This window comes from Pyxicephalus adspersus, chromosome 2 (genome assembly GCF_032062135.1).
Source record: "Pyxicephalus adspersus chromosome 2, UCB_Pads_2.0, whole genome shotgun sequence".
Lineage (NCBI taxonomy): Eukaryota > Metazoa > Chordata > Amphibia > Anura > Pyxicephalidae > Pyxicephalus > Pyxicephalus adspersus.
Window position 1 is genome coordinate 118110178 of NC_092859.1, and position 23392 is coordinate 118133569.

Genomic DNA, 23392 nt, shown 5'->3' on the forward strand with positions numbered 1-23392 from the left:
CTGCACAGACACTCCCCCCTCTGTACAATTTGTCACAGAGACTTTGGCTCCTGAGCATAGTCTTTTGCAATCCCTATAAGAGTAAGTAGCTCTGTAAGCTTTAAATGTTGTGAACAGTAAGAAAAGGACTAAAACCTTTATTTTTTCAAGAAAAATGTCCGTTACAGGCTCCCTTCAAACCTTACAGGCCTGAATATCTGAAGGCACAGAACTCAGGTTGATCCTCTGGTTTTATTTTTGTAAAGACTTTAAGGTTTCTAAATATTTTCAACTACTTATTTTAGGGCAGGTTCACGCCACGCACGATTTCACACTCCTTGGTTTTGCACATCCCAGCACTTGCCTTGCAGAGCTGGTTCTAAAAGAATCAGCTTCTGCAAATATGATAACTAGCAGCAGTGAGCAGTAAACCCACCACAAGCTCACTTCCAGTGTGAATTAGCCCTTTGAGTGACTGTTACTAAACATAAAATACCGTATTTTTCGGCGTATAAGACGCACTTTTTCTTCCCCAAAACTGGGGGGGAAAAGTGGGTGCGTCTTATACACCGAATACATGTTAAATATAATAAAAAAAATCATACTCATCTGATACCGCGATCCCGCGATGCTGTTTTTTAGTATTTTGTTCAGAATCTTTTTTTTCTAGGTTTTTCTCGTTTAAAATTGGGTGCGTCTTATAGGCCGGAGCGTCTTATACGCCGAAAAATACGGTAAACAATTGCTAGCAAATACCAGCACTTAACCTGCAGAAACTTTTAATTGCCTCTTCCAAACCCAAATGCAAAGCTGTACTGATAGTTGAGGCTTCTGAAACTGCACTCTTTCAACTACTACTGGTCAGGAAAAAAAGAGATGGGCTAAGTGGAAGGGGTGAGGTAGAGTAGTCAAGCTCCAATACCATTTGTGTCAGAGCGTTGTCCTTACAGAATGTCCTCATTACAAAATAAAAGCGATAATGAAAGCTGCTGTAGGTGACAACACTTTTGTAAGTCGACCATTTTAGACAAAAACTCAAGTCTGTTAACCTTTTAAAAGGTGAACATAAGTTACCTTGTAAACCTACTGATAGGCCACGTTCACTGGTTTTATACATAAGGTTCCAAAGTACCTGGGATGTAAGTCACAATTTGGCCTCATTTACAATAACAGACTTCAATGTCATAGTATTGTGCACTAATACACCAGTGTCACAAAGGGACTTAAAGCAGAATTCACCAATGTGACAGCTTCCTAAAGGCTCAAAGAAAAGAAAAAAAAAGCTTAAAAATACAAGCATTTTGAATGGTGGCTTAGCTGTTCATGTGTGCAGCACTACAGGTCTAGAAGTCAAGATGTCAATATCGGTGGACAGAAGATTTGATTTTTGCTTTAAGTCCCCTTTTATAACAATTCATACATCAGCCAGAGGAAGAGTTGTTTGATGTTGGTATCTATTTGAAAGCATTCTTGTTACAATAGACTGTCCCCATGTATAATGTAAACCTAAATAAAAATAAACATCTGAGTTGCCTGGTTATAGTAAGCCGCTAGCCAAGTAGTCTTATTTAACACATTTTTGAACTCATCAGACTTTGTTATGAAGCATTTCTAACAATAATCAAAGGGACGCCAATATTACAATCCCAGATAATGTTACAAAAGGAGCAAGCATAATGCTTGCAAAACAAGAATGTTAGGCCTATTACCATTTCAGGGACAGTTCTGGTGTTAATTTAGGTAGGTTGGTAGCAGCTGCTATCAATTCTTTAAATGTCAGATGTGTATATGCAATGAAGAAATAACAAACAAATGTGAGGCAGAAGTGCTCAGTAGCATGATTTTATTAAACACTAAACCCAGCACACTGCTGACAGGTGGATTACACATTGGGAGATCACCTTCCCCTCACCACAGCACAAACTACACAGCTGCCTAGAGAAGACACACAAAGGATACTCTTACTGAACACTGTAGAGGGACAGTAGGAGAGGAGTGTGAACACATATAGCACTAAAATGTTCCCCCCAAGGAGTAAGCAGCACATATGGAAACTAATGGCTATTTAATAGAGGGAGTGTGATGAGCAGCAGCAGAACAGTGCTATGTACACACACACACTTAACGCCTCTGTCCCGCACAGAAATTATGGGATTTACAGGTGTAGCCACAAGTGTGTGCAAGGGGCAAAACCGTTCTAAGTGCAGATAAAGGAGTGGGGTGAACAAGAGCTGCAGGAAGATGATCAAGTTTAAGGAACTGGTACCACACGCATAGTGTTGGTAAAACCGGATCCTGGCTGCCAGCCAGTTAGCACGATGACACAATTGCCAGTGTTGAAGAAACCACGGGCTTTACCTAGAAGACAAAGAACAGAAAATGTGGATGTGTAATTGACAAAAGCATACATAAACTGGCATCAATCCTGGCTATGCCTAGATACAGGTCTAGCTTATTTTGGATTTTTATAAGCCACATGCTCTTTTGGCTGACTCAAACTCTACAAGGCCTACACAAGGCATAATAAATTAAAGGAAATGCAGTCAGACAACCAAAATTTACAGAATCCTGTGTCAGTAATAGTAACATATATATCTGAATGAGGAAGTTGGGTAAATAGTTGCTCCAACCTACCAAGGGCTCTCATAAATAATTCAAATTAGTATGCCAAAAAAATCAAAAAGCATGCCTGTAAAAAGCAAGAAAGTCACTAAAAAGCTGATTTAATGATGACTATAGAATATCTCTGCTGTCATCTTTGGGAAAGAATTACTTCACCATACAAGCAGCTAAATAGGTGAGACTTGTTTTAAAGCTTTTTCACTATGTGTTTGGAGCATTATGTAAATACTTGAATGCCCAAAGTATGGTCACACGTGCACTGGTGTGCTTTTTAAAAATTAAATCAAATGCAGTGATTTTTTAAAATAACATGAATAAATACTGTCTAAAACATGTACAGAGTTTTATATTGATCAATGTGATTTTTAAGGAATGTCTGCACACAGCAACCGATAATTACAAATCACAGATAATGTGATGGTAATGAAAGTCTGTATTTGACAGCCATAATTCTTTTTTTTATATATTGAATAAATTGAATAACAGGTGTTGTATACTGCATATGGTTATTTAGAAAGTATCATTTTATTCTGTTTTTCCTCTTACCAATATCCATGGCAAAGTTCACTCTGCGGTCCACATCTTCTGCCCAAGCCTGGTGAACTGGCTCCTTGTACAGTACAGGGAAGATGCCACGGTATAGATGTGCTTGACGGGCAGTCTGCCCATTACGAGTTACAGCTATGATTGGAGCACGTGGCCTATACCTGGATACCAGGTGTGCAGATCTGCAAAGAACCAGTGTTAACACATAAAACACACATTCCAAACATAGCAATTAACCCTGCAGAAACGTTTCCTGTGAACCCTGTTATATAGGGTGACATTCAGAAAAGACATACTATCTTTCTGGGATGTTACTTTTCCTAATTTTCAAACTAAATGGACAGAGGGGTAGCAACTGGAGGAATTACAGACCCCCGTACAGAACAGATTTGGATTTCCTGGCCCTCAAAAAAAAAGAACAGTAACAGCAGGCATTTTGTGGCGGCTGAATAAAGTATGGGTAATTAGGATGATCTTTTGCATCAAAACAACAACAGAAATGTATGTAAACTTTTGGCATGGTAACCATGTGTCAACTTCACAAAGCACCAAATCAGCAATGCGTTTTCTGAAGTACATCTATCTAAACCTGAAAGTGTTTGTTTATTTACTTAAAACCAGCCTAAACCCAAAAATTAAACTTTGCATAGATTTTTACCAGGCAGCAGCACATAATGTTATCTCACTTTTTAGGGATCAGATCATGATACTAGCTTTAAAGAAGTCTAACATTCTCACAAAATTATACCTCTAATTCCTGTTATACCTGTTTTAATGCCACATTTCCTTTTTCATTGAAGTGACATATCTTTAAGGAGACCCTGCCACTAGGTTATAAATGGCAACATCAACCTTATCATAGGATTATATGTGCACATATTTAACTTCACTGGTGTTGACCTCCGAAAAAAAACCCCGAGACTGCTGCTTGGTGCTACTATCATTGACGTCGTGTCAGCAGGACGGTTACTTAATTGGTAATCTATAGTATTTTACATTCCACACTCTGACTGCCACAAAAAGGTTATGTAGGAAGGGGTACCCGGAAATGTTGGACTAAAACAAGCTGTAATGAGACACTCCCAGAAGGGGAGATGACTCTTCCCTATAAGTTCAAAGGTATATGTGAACAAAAATAAATGTTTACAGAAAAGCAAAACATTGAAAGTAAGCATCTGAATACTTGTATGGTTGGTGATAGGGTCTCTTTAAAATATAAGCCAACAAATAACTAAATCCCAGAAATATAGACTTTCTTTACAATTAGGCAACTCAAGGACACAATGTACAAACAGAAAAATTCTTTTCTATGTGACCCTGTAAGAGAAAGCTGTATCAGCTATAAATACCTGCAAAGAAAGGTCACAGAGTGAAGGATTCACAGGAGAAAAGGTCATCTGAAATAAGAGCAGCAACTCAGCTGTCCAAAGTACTGAAAGCTCAATTCCATCATGACCTGCTTCCTGGTAATCTGGTCTCTGCCAGAGGGCTGTTCCCAGGAATTAGCAATCTCATGCAGTCAGTATTTGGTCTAGTAACACATTTACCTCCCAGACTCGAGATCCAATAGGCATAGTATACACAGCTTTGTCACAGAGTTCATTACCCTCCTACCTGCCAGATTTGGTAAGCACGATGATGGCTCCACTACAGCATTTGAAAGATGCCTCAACTGCTCCTACAGCAGTTGCTTCTGTTGGGTCGCTGGTCAGCGGGGACACACGTCGAAGCTCCTCAAACAGCTGTCGATGATAAATGGCTGCTTCTGCCTCACGAGCGATCTAGCAGTAATGGGATAGGATGTGCCACAAATGCCCAGTGCAGGGAGGTAAGGGATGAATGAGGAGGGAAACAGGATGGGATGGTAGACATTCACATCAGTCAGGCTACATTTTTCTTTATATGACAAAGCCTATCTCACCTGAAACCACTCAAACAACATTCATACTCGCGACCTGCCTGAACCGTGGAATAGCAAGAGAGGGCGCAGCATGTTGAAAGCTAAGGGATAGAGTTGCAGGCAGAGCCCTACCTGCCAGACTCTGTCAGAACTATTAACGCCTTTGCTAAACATTTAAAAGATGCCTCCACTGCGCCTACAGCCATTGCTTCAGCAGGGTGCCTTGAGCTAGCGGTGAGACGGAAAAGTTCCTCGAAGAGTTGGCGGTGGAAAACAGCAGCCTCGGCCTCCAGAGCAATCTGTGAGCCGAAGGAGAGGAGAAAAGGAACCAGGGCAAGGAAGAGGAGGACAAGGAGAGAAGGGAGACATATAACAAAAGAAAGAAAATAAAGCAGAGTGATTCTCTGCACTAGTAACCAGAAGTCAAATGTTAGTGTGAAAAATTAGGAAGCTCTAAAGGTTAACTGAAAGAAAAACTGGAAGTATACGAGAGATAAAAAAGAAAAGAAGGTCACTAATAATCATCAGGCTGCTGTAAAGACAATAAAAAACAATATCAACAAGCAAAAAAAAAAGGTGATGCACTGTTGATAAGACAGACATTTTATCTTGTATTGATTCAACTGAGTATGTAACTACATAATTTAATAATTTCAAAAATGTCTTAGATTATAGAAATTTTTCACACAGCCTGATGACTTTGGACAACAGCAACCCGTAAAGCTATTTGTATACTTAAAAATCGTAAAGCTGTTAGCTTTGCTATCAGAAAAGAATATATATACCAACTTCCCATGAAAATATAAACCCTGAGTAATGAATGCCTACTGGATAAGAATATATAAAAAAAATGTAGTTGTGGTATTGACATGTGGTACAAAAGTATCCAAAAATACACTGTCTACAGTCACGCTTTATGCAATGGAACATCTACTTTTCCAGCATGCATTGTTCAAATGTTAGCCATTAAGGAGATTCTATGCACTAGGAAAAAAAAAATGTGAATCTTCCCTTAAGGAACGCAAAATCATCATTTGGTGGAATAGTGAGTGGTGGAAGATTCTTACTTCAAATTCCCCTGAAGAACCTTTTACAGGACCTAACACAGCAGTAGCTTACATACACACATCAGATGATTGTTGCCTGAAACAAATGGTTTTGGCAAAAATCTGGTGTGTGTACAGAAGACTCCCAACATAATTCACCAAACAGACCTAGCAGATTGATGAACAACTGATCTAGTACTTTCCTATGTAGAAGAGCACAGGGGTGCCATTTGCTGGTTCTCCATAGAGCAGAACAGCACTGTGTGCACATCCCCCATTCATTCATCTGTCACTGGAAACACATCACGAAAGATAGTTTTCAGTAATCTGACATTTGTACAGGCTTTAGATAACTCTTCCCCCATCCCTGTTTACTAACTAACTAACCTAGAAACATTTCCAGAATTCATGTGCTGAACAACAAGGACAGAGAATACCAACAATTGTTTTCTTGTATGTGCAGAAGTCATTTGTTATTGAACAAAAATATTTGCTCAAAACTTTTGAAGGTTTCTTAGCTGTCCTACACACACTGTATCATGTAACAGTCATGTACTATAAGTACAAAAGCTATGTGTGGCAATTTTCAAAAATACAATTGTGCTATACTTCAATAATGAGTATAATCTACTGTAATCTATGCTGTTAAAAGTTCATCAATTTATATGACTCTTCTGCCAAACATCTGGACTATATTGAGCCTGGCATAATGCGTGAAAAAAATGCATAAACAAATAAATGTATGTCCACATAAAATGAGATACATGTATAAATATTCTCCTTTAGGTATTGGGCAGTTAGGTTTAGAACCCTTCCCTGGACATAAATACAAAAAAATTAAAAACAAAACAAAAACTACTGTGTGATGTAATGCCACACCAGACAACACCATGCAACACACTGCTTCACTTCTCTAACCCAGCACAGAAAAGTCAGGCAGGAGGGCTGTTGGGAAAGGTGAGGGAGGTGAAAGTGCAGAACCATACCTTGCTTTGCAATCATTCAGTGTATGTATGGTCCATTAACACACAAACCTGCATGTGGGCACAGCCAGTTTCTGGTAGTTTTGTGGTTAGAAACATATCTATTTCATTTAGGATAGATCACTTGGACCCCAGAGAATTAACATGTACTACCAGCATTTAAACTCAAAGCTGCTGGACCTTTCGAGTCAAAACACATAAATTAGGGCAAAATATATTACATACATAATTCAAATTAAGTTTGCCAGCATTATGGTTTTAAATATTAAAGTACAACATTTTGAATTGTTCATTTCATTAAAGCTGAAAGTTGTGTAAAATAAAAAATTCACATTTGCCACAATGTATGGCCAATCCCTAAATTGAAATGCTTGCACATGCTAGAGAGCGAGCATTTTACAAATTTTCAAGATCTATTTAAATTAATACAGCTAGACAGTAGGGAATATCTCTTTAAATTAATTCCATTGTAATTTGAATTTCTGGTTTTGAAAAAGAAAACTTCCAGTGTTTCTGAAAGGGCAAAAAAAGACATAAAAAAGCAAAAAAATTATGTTCCAACCCAAAACATATGCTTCAATATAGAAGCTTTTTTTTTTTTTTAAGAACTGGACATCCTGGAAATTCTTTTCTTGACGTCCATTGAGGAAATAGGAATATAATATCTTCAAGACTTTCAAGCGCAGGTAAGAGATGTGACATCCAAACATAGGTAAGATATCGGTCTAGCACATCAAACAAGTGGTTCTAGGGAGTTTTCAGCATAGGAAGCCATCAAAATGATCAGATAAACAAAGCCAAAATCTGGAAGGGACATGTGCACAAAACAATAGGATGGAGCTCCATATAACTAGTATTTCAGACAACAGACCCACCCACAAGAACAATGCAAAGATTCAGGCTAATGACAGCAAAAAAAAAAAAAAAAACTTCACCTAATTAACAATTTGGACTAGGAATGGAGGCCAAAGTTAACATTACCATGGAGGAAGAACACCCCAAATCCTGTGTGTTTGGGGGGAAAGTAGGTTTTGGGGACTGAAATCCCCAGTAAACACAAACAAAATCATCCTAAATAGCATAAAATAGCATACCTAAACAAACACTGATTTAAGAAGAGGCTGGGACAAAGACCTCTGAAAGAGTCACTCCTACTTCTTCCAAGGATGTGACTGCAACAAAGTTTTTTTTAAAACAAAGCGTCCACAATGTAAATACATTTAGCGTCCACCCCTACCTGTTTTAAGAGTAGACTACTCCTCAATGTGGCTGACTCAAAAGGGTAAAAAAAAATAAAAAAATTGGAAGACTAAAAACAAAAACTGAACAGCCACATGAAGGTAAATAGTAAAATTAAACTAACTGGATTTACAAACTTTTCGTTCTGGATTAGCTCTACTGCGTGCTTTGCTTGGTAATGCAATTCAAAGCAACTCCAGAAATACATTACCTCTGAAAGTTCAGGGGGGAAACAAGCTACTTGGATGCAGAATCTGCAGTTTAGGTTTGCAGTCAATGTTCTGCTCATGTGTATAGAGAACTGAGCCATTTACAAGAAAAGTAAATGAGCTTGTAATACACCATCACAAAAGTAAAAACAATCCAATAATTAAGACTAACTGTCTCAGCAAAATGATCTCTGTGAAGAGACTCAAGGTACACCATCATAGTCTAGAACAGCAGAGCAACAGACAGAACTGGCCAAGCGGTAAGGAAAAACAAAGCCTCGGGGTATGAGGTAAAGCTTCAGGTATCTGAGTAACCCAAAATGCTAGTAGTAGATGACCGAAGGACAAGCATGACCAGATGACTGTTGTTGGGAAGCAAAAATGGAATATAGATTGAATATTCACATGGCTTTGCAGCTTGGAAAGTGCACATGCAACACAATAGGTTAGTAAAATAGACCTTTTGGATAGTATAAGATTGTCCTGAGCTGCCTTCAGGAGTTTCTTGTTGACAAGTGGCAATGTGATTTAAAGATATCAAATTCCGGAATCTCTCAATGGGGGACAGAGAAAAATTACTAACAAAAAAGACAAATTGACTTTCACTTCAGGTATATTGGTAAACCACAAAACCTGTCCATTGTGTGTGAATTGTGATCAAATGACATGGAAACAATGGGACTAGTTGAAGATTTGATTAAGAATGTACACTGTGCAAAGGAAATTTTCCCTAAGTATATTCTGCCCCCAAATTCAAAGTTGGTACCTCAAAAGATATCCAAGGTAAATATTTAATAAATAAAAAACTATAGAAACACTGCACTCATGAGCATTTTTTCCCCACTTGTGTTTGTGTCCAGAAAAGAAGACTTCACACATAAATATGCATACTGGTACTAGTAGAAGCAAATGTGTACACACGCTGGTGCATGAGTAATATGACTTGCTTCAGTCAGCACTCTCCCACACCAGTTATCTAAACATGCCGACTGTCTAAATACCAGGAGCAGTCAGGACTCCCCTCCAACAACACTATTGGAGACAAGCATGACCTCCACTAAGTCAGCTCCCACACCCATGGTAGTGAGCTGGCAATTTGGCATGCCATTAAAGGCTTTCTGTTAAGTGGAGAAAAAAAGAATAAGGGCAAGGAGAGAGGAAATGCAGAAAAGAAGCTGAATTTTCCAGGGCTCATAAGAAGACATTATGTATTGACTATCTAGAAGCTGCGCAAAGCTTTCAGCAAGCTATAGCAAATAAAGCGACAGCGCATGCCACACCAACCACATCTAAAACACAATACAGCACACTCCACACATTTGTAGGCTATATATATTTCATAAAAAAACATACCCACACACTACCAACAAATACACTCAATATACACTGTTATGTACATGTTAGAAAGATAAAAAAATATTATATGTAATGTTTCTACCTTTAACTACTTTTCTTAAAGTAAATAGTACTGGAAGACCTATAAGGTAATTGATTATACTAACTCACTTACATTTAATGCAACCTAGCTTATGTTTTAGAATGGGGTAATGCAAGTTGCTAGATAGGTGTTCTATGTGTTTTGCTATGTGTGTGTATATGAAGAACTCAACTTGTTTTAATTAAATACTCACAGCGTGCTGCATGCGTACTGCCTCCAGTGGGTAGTCTCCCTTGGCAGTCTCCCCAGAAAGCATTATGCAGTCTGCCCCATCCAGTACTGCGTTGGCAACATCACTGCCTTCGGCACGGGTTGGGCGGGGTTTTTTGATCATGCTCTCCAACATCTATAGAGAGGAATTTTCCAAGTTTATTTTGTTTTTTTTTTTTAAAGGAAAGTTTTTTTTCATACAAACTTTACCAACAAGGTAAAACATTTAGGCATATTACCTGAGTTGCACATATTACAGGCTTTCCCGCGCGGTTACAGCGGCCAATCATCATCTTCTGGGCAAGGAAGACTTTTTCTGCTGGGATCTCAATACCAAGGTCACCACGGGCCACCATAATACCATCACTGGCTTCTAGAATTTCATCAAATCTAAAGAAATGCGCAAACATACAATGTAACAGTTTATGCTAGAATAGGTTATGAAACATTAAGGCGCTCCCTCTGGTCTCTTTGCAGAGCTCAGAGCTTTTAGCACTTGAGAAAATCTCACCAGACATAAAGGCCCCTAAGACTTAGGGCTGACCTGTGCAAGATCAGATAACTACAAATCAAAGATGTCTGGGAAGCTGGTAAAAAACTTGATACTTGATACTAACTGGTTTAAAGATTTGACCTAGTATTAAGATTTCACTATATATTTTACAATATTCCAGCACAAACCCTTCAGTAGCCATTTATCCCCCCATCATTCTTACCTGCGTACTCCTTCATGGTTCTCAATCTTGCTGATAATTTTGATATTTTTTCCTTTCTCTCCAAGGACTTGTCTTACAGCATGCACATCAGCTGCCTTGCGAATGAAAGATGCAAACACCATGTCCACTCCCTGTTCTACTCCAAACTCAAGGTCCTGAATATCTTTTGCAGACACGGCAGGCAGGTCTACAGCAGCCCCTGGAAGATTTACACCCTTCTTGCTTCCAAGAGATCCACCATTCTCCACCTCTGTGACACAAAAGTTTGGGCCTAGAAAAATGGAAATTAATAATCATAAAGCCACAGACTAAAATATTATGCAGAATGGAATATTGATAAAACCTTCACTTCTCAGATGATAGTAATTCATTTTCTTAATACTTTCAGCACTAGACAACATTTTAGTAACACAACACTGTTAAGACCAACCTTTCTCAAAAAGGATTCCCCTATGAGTAACCAGAAGTTGTTCCACCGACCATGATGACCAGTAATAATTAATGTGGCCAGTGTAGTGGTCCCTTTACACTTGTGGTGCCAATATACTTATAATATTTTATCATATAGAAAGGGGTGATACAAATGTTCTGTAGTCCTTAAATTGGTATATTTTTATCATGGGTGGTAACAGTAACTGGTATGTACTTGGGAGTTTTCTGTAAAATGTAAGATGTACACACATGCAAAATTTGTTGCCAGTTCCACACTGGACTGATTGAACAGATTGAATGTTCGAAGTCTAAAAACAGGGCACACAGGTAGAATATGCTGCCTTCCGATCATGGAGTAGGAATGAATGAAGCACAAGACAGATAGGAGCTCCTGACTGCTTTTTAATGATCACGCGTACACCACTTGTATACTTTTAATCAATACCACATTGCCAAATGCTCAGAGCTGCAGTGGTTATTAAACTAGACTAAACTAAACTAGATTTTTGGATTTGATAAGAGGGCAGCTGCTTCCTGCCGCTCCCCTTTTATTGACTATTGGGTTGCTGTTTGCAGATGTTACATGTGGCATGGTTGGCTCAGAGGATAGCACTCTTGCCTTTGCAACGCTAGGTCACAGGTTTAAATCTCGGTCAGGACACGATCTGCAAGGAATTTGCATGTTTTCCCTGTGTTTGTTTAGGTTCCTCTGAGCATTATGGTACAAACAACTTGGGCCACTAAATTTGTTAGGTGTTGCCCCACCTACAGCCTCACCCACTCCCTTAAAAAAAAAAGGTTTGGAGCAAACACTGACCTGAATGGGATTTTTCCCCCATGCTATTCATTTGGCATGTCGAATTGAGTTCATTTTAAAATGTATATACACTAAAGTACCTAAACATACAGCAGAGTGAAAGTAATACAACAAAAACAGGTCTATCAGTTAGCTTTAACCTAAGTGGGGCATTAGAATCTCCTTGGTACGTGATACATAGAACACTACTACATTTTCCCCAACTACCCTAATAATAAAATTCAGATTATTTTTTCATCAAAATTATACTAACCAATTTCTTTAACCAGCAGGGAAATAAGACCATCATCTACATAGATCTTGCTTCCAGGCTTTACCACTTTGGTAAGGTTCTTGTAATCAACCCACAACACATTCTCATCGCATTTTTCCTGGAAAGCATCATCCAGGGTCACCTTCAGGGTTGCACCTTTCTTCAATTCTACCTCAGCTGTGCCACTCTACAAGATAAACCAAAAAGATCAAAAACAAATTAAAATATAGGACATTGCAGCTACAGTTAAAAAATATACACTGTGAACAACTTTTTTCTAAATTTGAAAGGTTCCTCGTATGTTTTACTACTGCCCTTCCCTCCACAAAAATTAAATAACCCAAAGATCCCTCATACAATGTCTTTTTTATCCATCATTAATATAGTGCCTCAATAACAGTTGGAAGCATCTAATAGCTGTCATACTAAAAGGTATTTTGGATAACTGCCACTGCAATCCCTCACTGTACTTCTTTAACCATGCCTTTTTTCCCTGTAGCTACAGTACATCATTTGGTACTTACACCTTTGATAAGACCTGTGCGGATTTCTGGTCCCTTGGTATCCAATGCGATAGCCACAGGTCTGTAGTGGATGGGGTTAGAAGCAAAGCTTTCTGTGGCTTCACGGACATTTTTGATGGTTTCAGCATGGTACTAGAACATAATAATTCAGAATTAAAAAAAAAGAAGAATTTAAATAATATTTTCCCATCAATTTCAACCCAAGTGCTATGTTTTTTGTTTCTAGGGAAACATAAAAAAAAGTATATATACATTTTTAGCTCTGTACACAATTTCCCTGAACAAAGAATGAAAAGTAGAAAAAAGCTTTTTATTGCAGTACTTAGCAACTAGGCTTCTTTGTTTTCTCACTGAAGTTTATCAGTTCTGGTGCAAAATGTGGAAAAAAGTACAAGGATGTGGATATAAGTGAACACTTGAGGCAGCCAACTGTGGAGCACAGGGTACGCCCAACTACCAGACATGCCAAGTCTAGGGCTAACGTCATGCCCATGCATGAATGGGAATGTGCTGAACAAATGTCAAAAAAGGTTAGTGCATGCTGTATTCATACAATATAGAAAATATTACTCATATGCTACAAAGATACGCTGCTCTGTGGCAATGACTGTTTACTGCCACGAATGTTGGGGAGAGTATAGCTAGCCGGCATTACATTCACAAATCAGTAATAAATATTTGCCATTGCCGGGATTTATAACACTTTAGAAGTGATCCTTCTTGCATAAATATCAAAAGGATTACTTATTTGCATATTATGTAAACAGTGCCATGCAATTTGCAACAAACTGGGTTGCTTAGTACCAAGGTAGAAAGTAAAAAAAAAATGCATGCCAAGTCTTTCCTGCTGTGACTAATATAAAGCTAGGTTGAGTATGACTCATAATGAATCTCATTTTACTTTTCACTGGTAAAATGCTGGAACAGTTGCACTCACTCTCTAGATGAAAAATTTACTCTAAAACAGCTTAAATTTATTGACAAAATCATTAAAAAACACGACTGTTTAGAAAAAAAAAACAGTTTTAAGAGTTTCAGTTACATCCATACACATAAAACTGTTCCAACCTAGTTCTTTGATGTGCAATAGATGCCATTAATGACACCATCATTTAAAGGTATTAAAACTTAAGAGATCTTTTATGCACCCCATCTCTAAATGTGCTTAAAACAATCTCAGAAATCATTCCAACTTGTTTATAAAAAGTAAAGCAAAATGGGAGTGCTAACCACTTGCTGGGGAAAATACTATTTTTATAGCAAACAGCTGCAGCCAGCAGATTGGATTTCCACAGTGACCTTCTACTCTGCAGCCTGAGAAGGAATAACTGGGATAAACTCCTTACCTCATGAGACCCATGGGAAAAGTTCATACGAGCAACGTTCATCCCAGATTTTATCATTTCTTTTAGCATGTCCACTGAGCGAGATGCTGGCCCTAGCAAGGAAGAAAAAATAAATTTGTTTTCAATCAACTTAACCTGAAAAACAAATTACACAAAACATGATCTGTAAAATTATTATATCCTAAAGCATCTGAGGGGAAGAATTGCTTTTACTATGCCAGATCATCCATATAAAATATACAACCCAAGGGCTCTATTTATAAAACAGTGGAATCAGACATTTCCAGGGAATGTTTGAGGGAATGTCAGATTCCTTGTTTTAAAAATAGAGCCCCAAGTGTAATTTTTTCTAGGGCAGGTTAATTCTAACTACTTGTTATAAGACCACATATCTTGTCTGAGCCAGCTCTTTCCACTGATACCGTAAAATGAACCTGAAAGGAAATATATTTACTGCCACTGCCAACATGGTTTTTATGTGGATCCTCCAGCACCCTTATTTTGTTCTTCGCTTTGGTGCCTAGAAAATAACAAAGCTCAAACATTCCAGAAGGGTATAGAAATTCCCAATGTAGTGAAGCCAAGACCAGGATAGAGCCCTACAGCTTGCACAATTAAACAAATATTAAATTAAATACACAATTAAACAAACAGTAAATCAGCAATGCCAGCATTCATACCTCTTTACAATTTCCAAAGTAAATTTGGCTTTGTTTCTATGGTAACAGCACTAAATGCAGTTGCTATAAAGTAATCATGTCCTCAAATTGACCCTAAATCATTTTTGTCTTTACAAGTTTACATTAAACACACACAAAACTTCAAAAGACAGCAGGGGCTTTGGCCTTGTGAGCAAGTTAATGCCGGGGTTTAATTTAAAATCATAATTGTTGTGTGCAAGTCTTGCAACTAAGGCCTACTGTGTTCCACAGAGCAGAGAAAATGCTTATAGGTGTAAGTTGTAGTACTGAGGATGATATAGGTGATAGACTAGTATTATTTTTATTATTATTAATAATAAACAGGATTTATATAGCGCCAACATATTACGCAGCGCTGTACATTATATGGGTGTTGCAAATGACAGACCGATACAGACAGTGACACAGGAGGAGGAGGAGAGGACCCTGCCCCGAAGAGCTTACAATCTAGGAGGTGGGACTCTAAGTGGTGAATTTAATAATGTTGCTTGCATAGTATATTCAAAGTAACCCAAATATTCACATGGCTGATAAATTTGACTGACTACCCAATCTAGAAAACTATTTTGATTAGTGATTTTCATTCAACAGCAATGAAGTGTGCGCAGTATATAAAAGCAGTTTAATATCTAAAAACATCATTGGATTGCCATTTCGATTTTGTTACTAAGCAGTAGAACTCAGCATCTGGATCACAGCACCATGAGATGGAAAATATAACCAGTGTTATATTTATATGAAGGCCAATGTGCACTGAAAAAATAAAAACCCTGAAATCTGCATTTCATTTCATTTCTACTTTTACATTATATTGTATTTCATTAAAATGCATTAAAAGTACTACAATGATTTTTTTTTAAATTTTTGTCCAGGTTCCAAATACATACCAATAGTGCAGATAATGCCTGTGTTACGTGCTACTATGGGCTCAGAGTCTATGTCCAGACGGCACATGTGTTCCAAGAAGGTGTCCGCCATCGCTGCATGCAGCTGCTGTGTCTGGATGAAGGCGCTACCAGCATCAGATATTTGTGACTTCGACATGGTGACCTGTGTGGAAAGTAGGCATTAATGTCTGTTCAAGACTGTTTTATGCATAATATAGTTCAGGGTATTAAAAGAAACGCACTACAACAAGACTAGTAAATTTTAATGAGTACAAATTATAATGAAAAAAAAATAATAATATATATAATATATATATATATATACACACACACACCCAAACTACTTCCCCTGGGACTGAAACCCCTCTGAGTAATTGGACTGACTGGTCCCACATTCCACATGTATATGATGTGTATGCATGCAAATGTATTGGTTTACATGTTTATTTCATGGCAGTGCTGCAAAACATGATGACTTTGCACTCTCTCCCTGGCATCCTAGCTTAGCATTGCCGTTACAGCATGCGGTCTGTAACCTGAAGCAGCAGAAACATAGCAGGTTTAGGCAAGTGTCTACTACAACATATACATCCAGTTTTGAGCGTTCAGCTATGTAAGAAAAAATGAACATTTTTGCTATACATTTAACTATGCTAAAATGCACTTGGCTTTTATGTCTTTTATGTAACTGTGTTTTTTAGTCAATACTTTTCCACTTCACTTTGCTGGTTAATTTGTACACTAAATATTTCACTTAACTAGTAATCCTAATTTGATATGTACTACTCTTTTTCAATGCATTTTTAAACAACATTTTGAAATGGTTACAGCCTTTGCTAGGTTTTTACAATTGTCCAGAGCTGGAAAGCTTCCACTTATTTCCTGACCTGGCACAGCACTGTCCCCAGTGCAGGAAGCAAAGAAAGTTTGACACAGGGTTTGTATTTTGTTAGTAGAATAAGCAGAGATTAAAACTCACATTGACTTTTTAGTGTTCACTCTTCATCTAATGACAAAAAAAGCTACAAACTGCAACAAAAGCCTGAGGGGTTTTTACGTAGCTATTCTATCTAGATATAGCTAGATATATAAAATATCAATTATATATTCATATTCTCAATCATATTATAGTGCCGTTGTAATAACCCCACAATCCAAAGACAAAATTCTGTATAAGACTTTGTTTTTTTTATCTGCAGCTTGGACGGTAAATGTGACCGACATGTGGATTCTACTTTGCTGTTGTTACTGGAAATAAACCAAAAGCTCAGGTGCCTGTAGTATCAGCATTATAACTACAGCTAGTATACTAGACACAATGGACATTGTGACATTTAGAAAGGTTCCTTAAATTTCATCATCTTTACATTGCTGCAAATATCTCATGCCAAACCACCTAATAAAACGATACCACAAGTGCACAGTGTTCCTTTCACACACACAAGCCTCCCACTCACCAAGAACTGGAACTAAAACTACCACCCACATTCACACCGATATGACGACATGCAGAACCGTCACAGTTAGAATATTCACTAATCCATTGTACAGGATTAGTCACTTCCTTGCAATCAAAAATCACTGTTCTAACCAGAAATTACCTGCACTGAACACTTTCAATGTTTGTACTCTTGTAAAAGTCTCAAAAAACTCTCACAAGAAAGGTGTGCACGTGAGTATATATATTATATATATATATATATATATATATATATATATAACACAATTCATTCAACAACATCAAATAAAAATAGAAAGCTATTTAAACTGTATAAACTGCATGTACGTATAAGGATCTTAGTGCAGTGATATATGGCTGATATGCAATAAAATCTGGCAGGATGTACCTTATGTAACACTTGATGCTCTCTCCTCCTCCGACACAGAAAATGGAATGATCTAGCTACCCTGCTAGCATCTAGTGATGTGCGGCATCACTCCTCCTCTTATAGGACATGCCACCAGTAGGTCCCTCCCTCTGTCTGTAAGCCCAGACTCTACGTGCATCTGCACACGAGCATGCCAGATATACAGAATTACACAGTATGGCTTTATTCACCACATACATGCACAGATGCCCCTCCAGAAAGCCCACTTGCCATGAACTAAAGCTTGCTAGTATGTAGCATAAGGATGACCATCTCTGACATATTAACATAACAAGTATTTTTGATAACTTGATTTTTTTCAGAATAGTTTTAGTTATCAATACTTGTCCACAGTAATATTCTGACTGCAAATGAGGAAAAATAATGTGTGTTTTTCTGTTTTTGTGTTTGCTATGTGTTGTGTAAAAACACCAACTTCTTTCTAGCCGGTTATATTTATTTATATATATTATATTCAGCACTGTGTAATATGTTGGTGCTATATAAATCCTGTTTAAAAATAATATTATTATCCAATTCATGTACTGAAGATAAATTCCCCCATCTGATTAAATCTGATTTTTGGGATTAAAGTTAGATGCATTACAGTCAAATTTGTAGAATTTTATATTTCCTGTTGAAGCCCAGACACAGATGACGTATATATATTCTTTGATGTGTGGTTCCATGCATCACACCACTAGCAGAGACCACTGGTACTTTCCTCTTTGTTTCATTGATTCCAGCAGTACATACATATAGCAGGGGAGGTCCCGTCCTCATACTAAGTGCAGTAAACTGGTCAGTAGGATATTACTCAGCTATTCCGTTAGATTTCAGAATACGGGAAGTCTCTGACTAAGCACTGAGGATGTGCAAAGAGGTTGGGTAATATTAACACTCGAATAAGAACTGTACAGACACTTATTACTGTATGGCAATATTTTACTGTACATATATGACATATATACAGCAGAGGTGAAGATCTATTAAAGAATTATATCAGGAGGAGCACTGGGGATATGAAAATTAGAAATCTTCTGCTAGCAACCTCTTGAAGCCCACTGGAACCTATGGCACTGTACTCCTTACTGCCTTTCCAAGATTAAAACTTGGAATCATATAAACATATAAAAAGCTGTTACTACTAGAATGGAACACTGTGGAAAGTACTTGTGGAGTGGAGTTCCAATTTAATAAATACCTGCCAGATAAATATATATTATTATTATTATTATATATATTTAAATATTATATATATATATATAAAATAATATATATAAATATATATTTGTCAGGGTGTGTATGGCTTCAATAGCAAGTCCCAGATCTTGGTGGTCATCCATGTAGCAGGTAATATCAGGAAAATCTGCATTGCATGATCAGGTGCCAGACGGTTTCATTTTTACAGTTCGGGGTTCTATCATACACAAAGGGTGTGCTTTAGTTTTTTGAACACTAAAGGGTAATGAATTTAATAATCGACAGCGCCCCATTATCCTGAGATTATAACTGTATACAGAATGTCAAAATCAGAATACAGAAAAAAAGGTGCTAAAAAACAATAAATAAAACAAAAATGAAATATAATCAAAAGGAAATTATTACATTTATAATAAAACCGTGTGTACTGCTATTTTTAGGATACACTGTGAAGAATAAGGACCTCTGTTAGGTTTTTACTGCAGGCTGTCCCCTTGCTAAAGACATTCACCCAATGACCAAGACTTATTAAAGTTCTCCAAGGCTGGAGAGAATACACTTTCAACAGTGTAGCTAGGTGATCCAGCAAACCTGGAGTGAATTTCCTAAAAATCATTAGCTACTTGTCCTGGACCTGATCCATTCCAGGTTTGCTGGATCACCCAGCTTTACTGATGAAAGTGTATTCTCTTCAGCATTGGAGAGCTTTAATAAATCAGGCACAATATGTCATGGTGACCACTGTATCCAATACAGATAGTAATAGAGACGATCTTAGATCATGGGAACAAGAGGTGAAAGGAAAACTTATAATGATGAAACCTGGTCTGACAGCTGTCTACTGATATCCCCCCTGCATGGGTCAGATCTCCTCTTGGTCATGCTGCATCTCTATGATAGAAAGTAAATATAGAAACAGAACGACTACAAAAACACCAAATAGTCACTCAAGCTGCTCCAGTTTTTTTCATTGTATTTTTATTAAAATATAGATGGAGGTTTGTCCAAATATTGTGTAAATTTACAAACTGCTCACTTTCTCTAATAGAAGTCTATTCCAGGCATCAGTTACTCTGTCCATAAAATGATATTTTTTATAGGTGATGGGAAATTCCTCACTGGAAACAATCTAAAATAAAGAAAATGGACAGGGTCTAAACCATTCTCTAATCTATCCACAGCGATAATATTTCTGTCTTTACATGCACTTTAATTTCAGTGCTATAAGAAAGCAGCTGGTATTAGAACCTGGGCCTGTCAGCCTTGGATTATGTGTGTGATCGCACATACATACTGAATACAGAAGATGATTCTATGGAAATCCAGTTCATCAAGCAGACCGCTCCTAGAACATAAAGGAACCACCTACTGCATCATCTGTAGCTAAGGTGTGTTCTTCTTTAACAATGCTTCAGCCCTGTCCAGCAAGGACAGATATCATGGGAAGAAAAAAGGCTTCCACAAGATGATGGGACAAGGACAACCCATAAGGATCTGAGGATGCTTAGGGATGCCGGACACCCTAATCTAGCACCCTTCATCATATAAAGGTTCTATTAATCTATGTCATATCTATAAATGTACTAAATAGCTCATAATGTCATGTTTCAGTATTCATTTCTGCTGGTCTTCTGCTCATCTATTTTTATTAAACAGGAGTAATATAGCGCCAACATATTACGCAGCGCTGTATCTACTGCAGCAAAACCCATATTGGATTAAGGGCTGAGCTGCTGGAGGCTTGGATCATCATCGTCCTGTTCTGCCGATTAGGTTATTGACCTATGCAGATCCTTTTTAAATCAATCGCTGACCTGAGTAACAAATGCTTCAGCCAATGACCTTGGAAAGGTCACAGCGCACCATGGCACTGTACGATGCTTAATATAGACCAGCTACAGATATCTGAGACTCCGCATACCATAATGTCGCTGGAAGAAGAAGAAGGCTAGCAACCATAGTGGTGCGGGGTACAAATACACATTTATTGTGAAGGTTTTATAGCAAATGTGAATTTCACACATATCTTAGACCATTGCCACATATTACAACAGAAGGCCCTTCTAGAAAGGGGAGCTGGATTTCATCATGAAGTTGGGCAGGTTTTTCTGTCAAGATGAAAAGAAAAGCTGCATATTTATACAGCGAGCCGCCATATATCTGACATTATATAACGTATGAGATCCCCCACCTTCTATTTACCACAATCAGGAGCAATAGAAAAAAGCCATAAATGAATATTATGAAAATCACATTGGATTATAAACAAGGCTTTTATAGAATTCATGCGATTTCCTCCCAATCATCTTATTATGAACTGGAAAGCTGCTGAGCCCTTTAAAGGAGAACACTGAATGGTCCCCATTGGTGAGGCAGGACACGCCCCCTCGTCTCCCTGGTAACCTCTGATGCAGCACTTTATAAAAGGGAGCCATTTTCACCCTCCCCGGATACCTGAGGCAGCATTACGCCTCATATGAAGTATAATAAACCCAATATGAACATACATTGCATGGCACACTCAGTTAATTAGGCCAAGGCTTAACACATTCATTATTATAAGGGGCAGGCTGGACATAACGCTACAGACCAGCACACCCATCCTGTCCGCTCCATGTACATCTATGTAATAATTTGTGGAGCTATAATTGTAATGGAAACCTTTTCTCCTGACTAGAATCAGTGAATGACGTGTCACCCCATGCTATAGAAGTAGCGGCATATTACTCATTACCTGTAAGCTGGGTGTGTCCGAGCACCTCTCTGTTATGTATCCGTCGCCCGACTGACAGCAGCCGGCAGCTACCCAGAAGCAAGGTGATCCCTGCAAAGCCGCATCACTAGCCCACACCTGCCGCACAGATCCCTCCGCCAGTCCTTCTCACATCACTGCACCGCTGCCTGTCCCGCAAATTATATCTGCCCTACAGCTACGTGTTCAGCAATTGTGTTCTATTAATGAGCAGAGCAGAAAGAACGTGCGTCGGTATAGAATTACACGATAGAGAAGAACTATTTGGCGAAAGGATTATTTTTTGGATTCGCAGTGACTGACGCATTTTCTTTGCCAGCCAATCAGAAGGCAGGAGTCAGACACATGCTTCATGCGTGTAAGGCGAGCTGATTTGCGCATGGCTGAATTAGTCATCCGCATCATCACGTTATTGTCATTAACAGGATACAGTGCGGCTCTTGTATGGGGATGATAAGGCCGGGGTCCAGCTGTGCAATGAGATGTGGCTGCAGATTATTTAGTGCTGAAACGTCGTGACAGCAAAACTTTATTAGTCATGTCAATATTCACATTGTTTCTGCTGGTCACCTACAGTTACAGTACAGAACTGACTAGAGAGAGGCCAGACCTTCTATTAGGTGTAGGCCTAAAACTAAGCTTCCTAATTCTTAGCACAAATACAGTTCTAAACAAGTCAGAAGTGGTGCCGCTGATATGGCCATGAGGCCGGGGTACAAAAGATGGCTATTAGGAGGCTGAATGAGCCCCATCTGCACCACAAATTGATAGTTTGCTGCAAGTTAAATAGAAACTAAACTGAAAACTGCCCAAAACAAAAAAAATACACTTACCTTCAATCCCGCAGCACAGTCGATCGGTCGGGAGGTGTCTCCCATCAGGTCCCGCGTCTTCCTGGTATTCGTCTTCAAGCCGAGTGCCACCATTTTCGCTTCTTGTTCCTGGTACTTCTTCCTACGTCACCGGACCCAGGAGCGAGATAGGTTGACGTAGGTTGAAAAAAATTTGCTGATCTCACTGTGCATGCGTGAGATTGGCAATTTTTTCTCTTTTCACCAAAAACACCAAGATGTTGGGGCATGCGCAGAAGGAGCACCCAAGAGCCTCCTGGGATGCGTGACATAGGAATCCTAAGAGGCATTTAATTTCAAACAAGGATTAGAGGGGCAGTGCTGCATCCTTTTTTTTTAAAAAAAAAAACCTAAACCAACAGAATTTTTACTTAACATAAAAGGGTTGTCTACCCTTTTAAAGTTTAGGTACACTTTAACAAGGCTCCTGACTGGGCACCTCTGTGCGAAACTGCTATTGACATGCGCTATTGTGATATATATATAGTCACATATGTACACAAATCTCACATTCCCTTTTGGGAATCATTTCTTAAAGCTGAAACACATGGAAGATTCCTATGGGGGAATGTCAGATTCCCTGTATGATAAATAGAGCCCAAAGAGTTCTACTCCGGGCTCCCATTCATGTGACTCAGCTTGTTTGTTCAAGTGGAACTAAACCGAAAACAAAAACACTTACCTTTAATTCTGCGGGTCCCTCAATAGTGCTGGTCCTTTCCATGATCCAGTCCCGCGTCGTCCTGAAATTCCTCCTTATCTGCTGCCATCTTTATTCTTCACTTCCTTCTTCTTCCTCAGTCTTTTTGGCACGTCACCCGATCTCGCACTGCGCAGGTAAATGGGAAAAAAAGAGAGCTGATCTCACTG

General features: G+C 38.4%; 1 protein-coding gene across 3 annotated transcripts; it reads right to left on the reverse strand.

The window, feature by feature from the left end:
* Positions 1 to 1805: 1805 nt before the first annotated feature.
* On the reverse strand, positions 1806 to 21810 carry PKM (pyruvate kinase M1/2). Of its 3 annotated transcripts, none has more exons than XM_072402105.1 (11): positions 21654 to 21810; positions 15849 to 16011; positions 14261 to 14352; positions 12915 to 13046; positions 12391 to 12577; positions 10889 to 11159; positions 10412 to 10562; positions 10156 to 10308; positions 4762 to 4928; positions 3148 to 3329; positions 1806 to 2337 (listed from the first exon to the last, which is right to left on the reverse strand). In XM_072402105.1, exons 2-11 carry the CDS (start codon positions 16003 to 16005, stop codon positions 2231 to 2233), a joined length of 1599 nt encoding a protein of 532 aa, XP_072258206.1. In that variant the 5' UTR covers positions 16006 to 16011; positions 21654 to 21810; the 3' UTR covers positions 1806 to 2230. The 3 variants fall into 3 exon arrangements, with proteins under 3 accessions (XP_072258206.1, XP_072258208.1, XP_072258207.1); XM_072402107.1 differs by lacking the exon at positions 4762 to 4928 and adding an exon at positions 5180 to 5346; XM_072402106.1 differs by lacking the exon at positions 21654 to 21810 and adding an exon at positions 17696 to 17838.
* Between the last annotated feature and the right edge of the window lie 1582 nt (positions 21811 to 23392).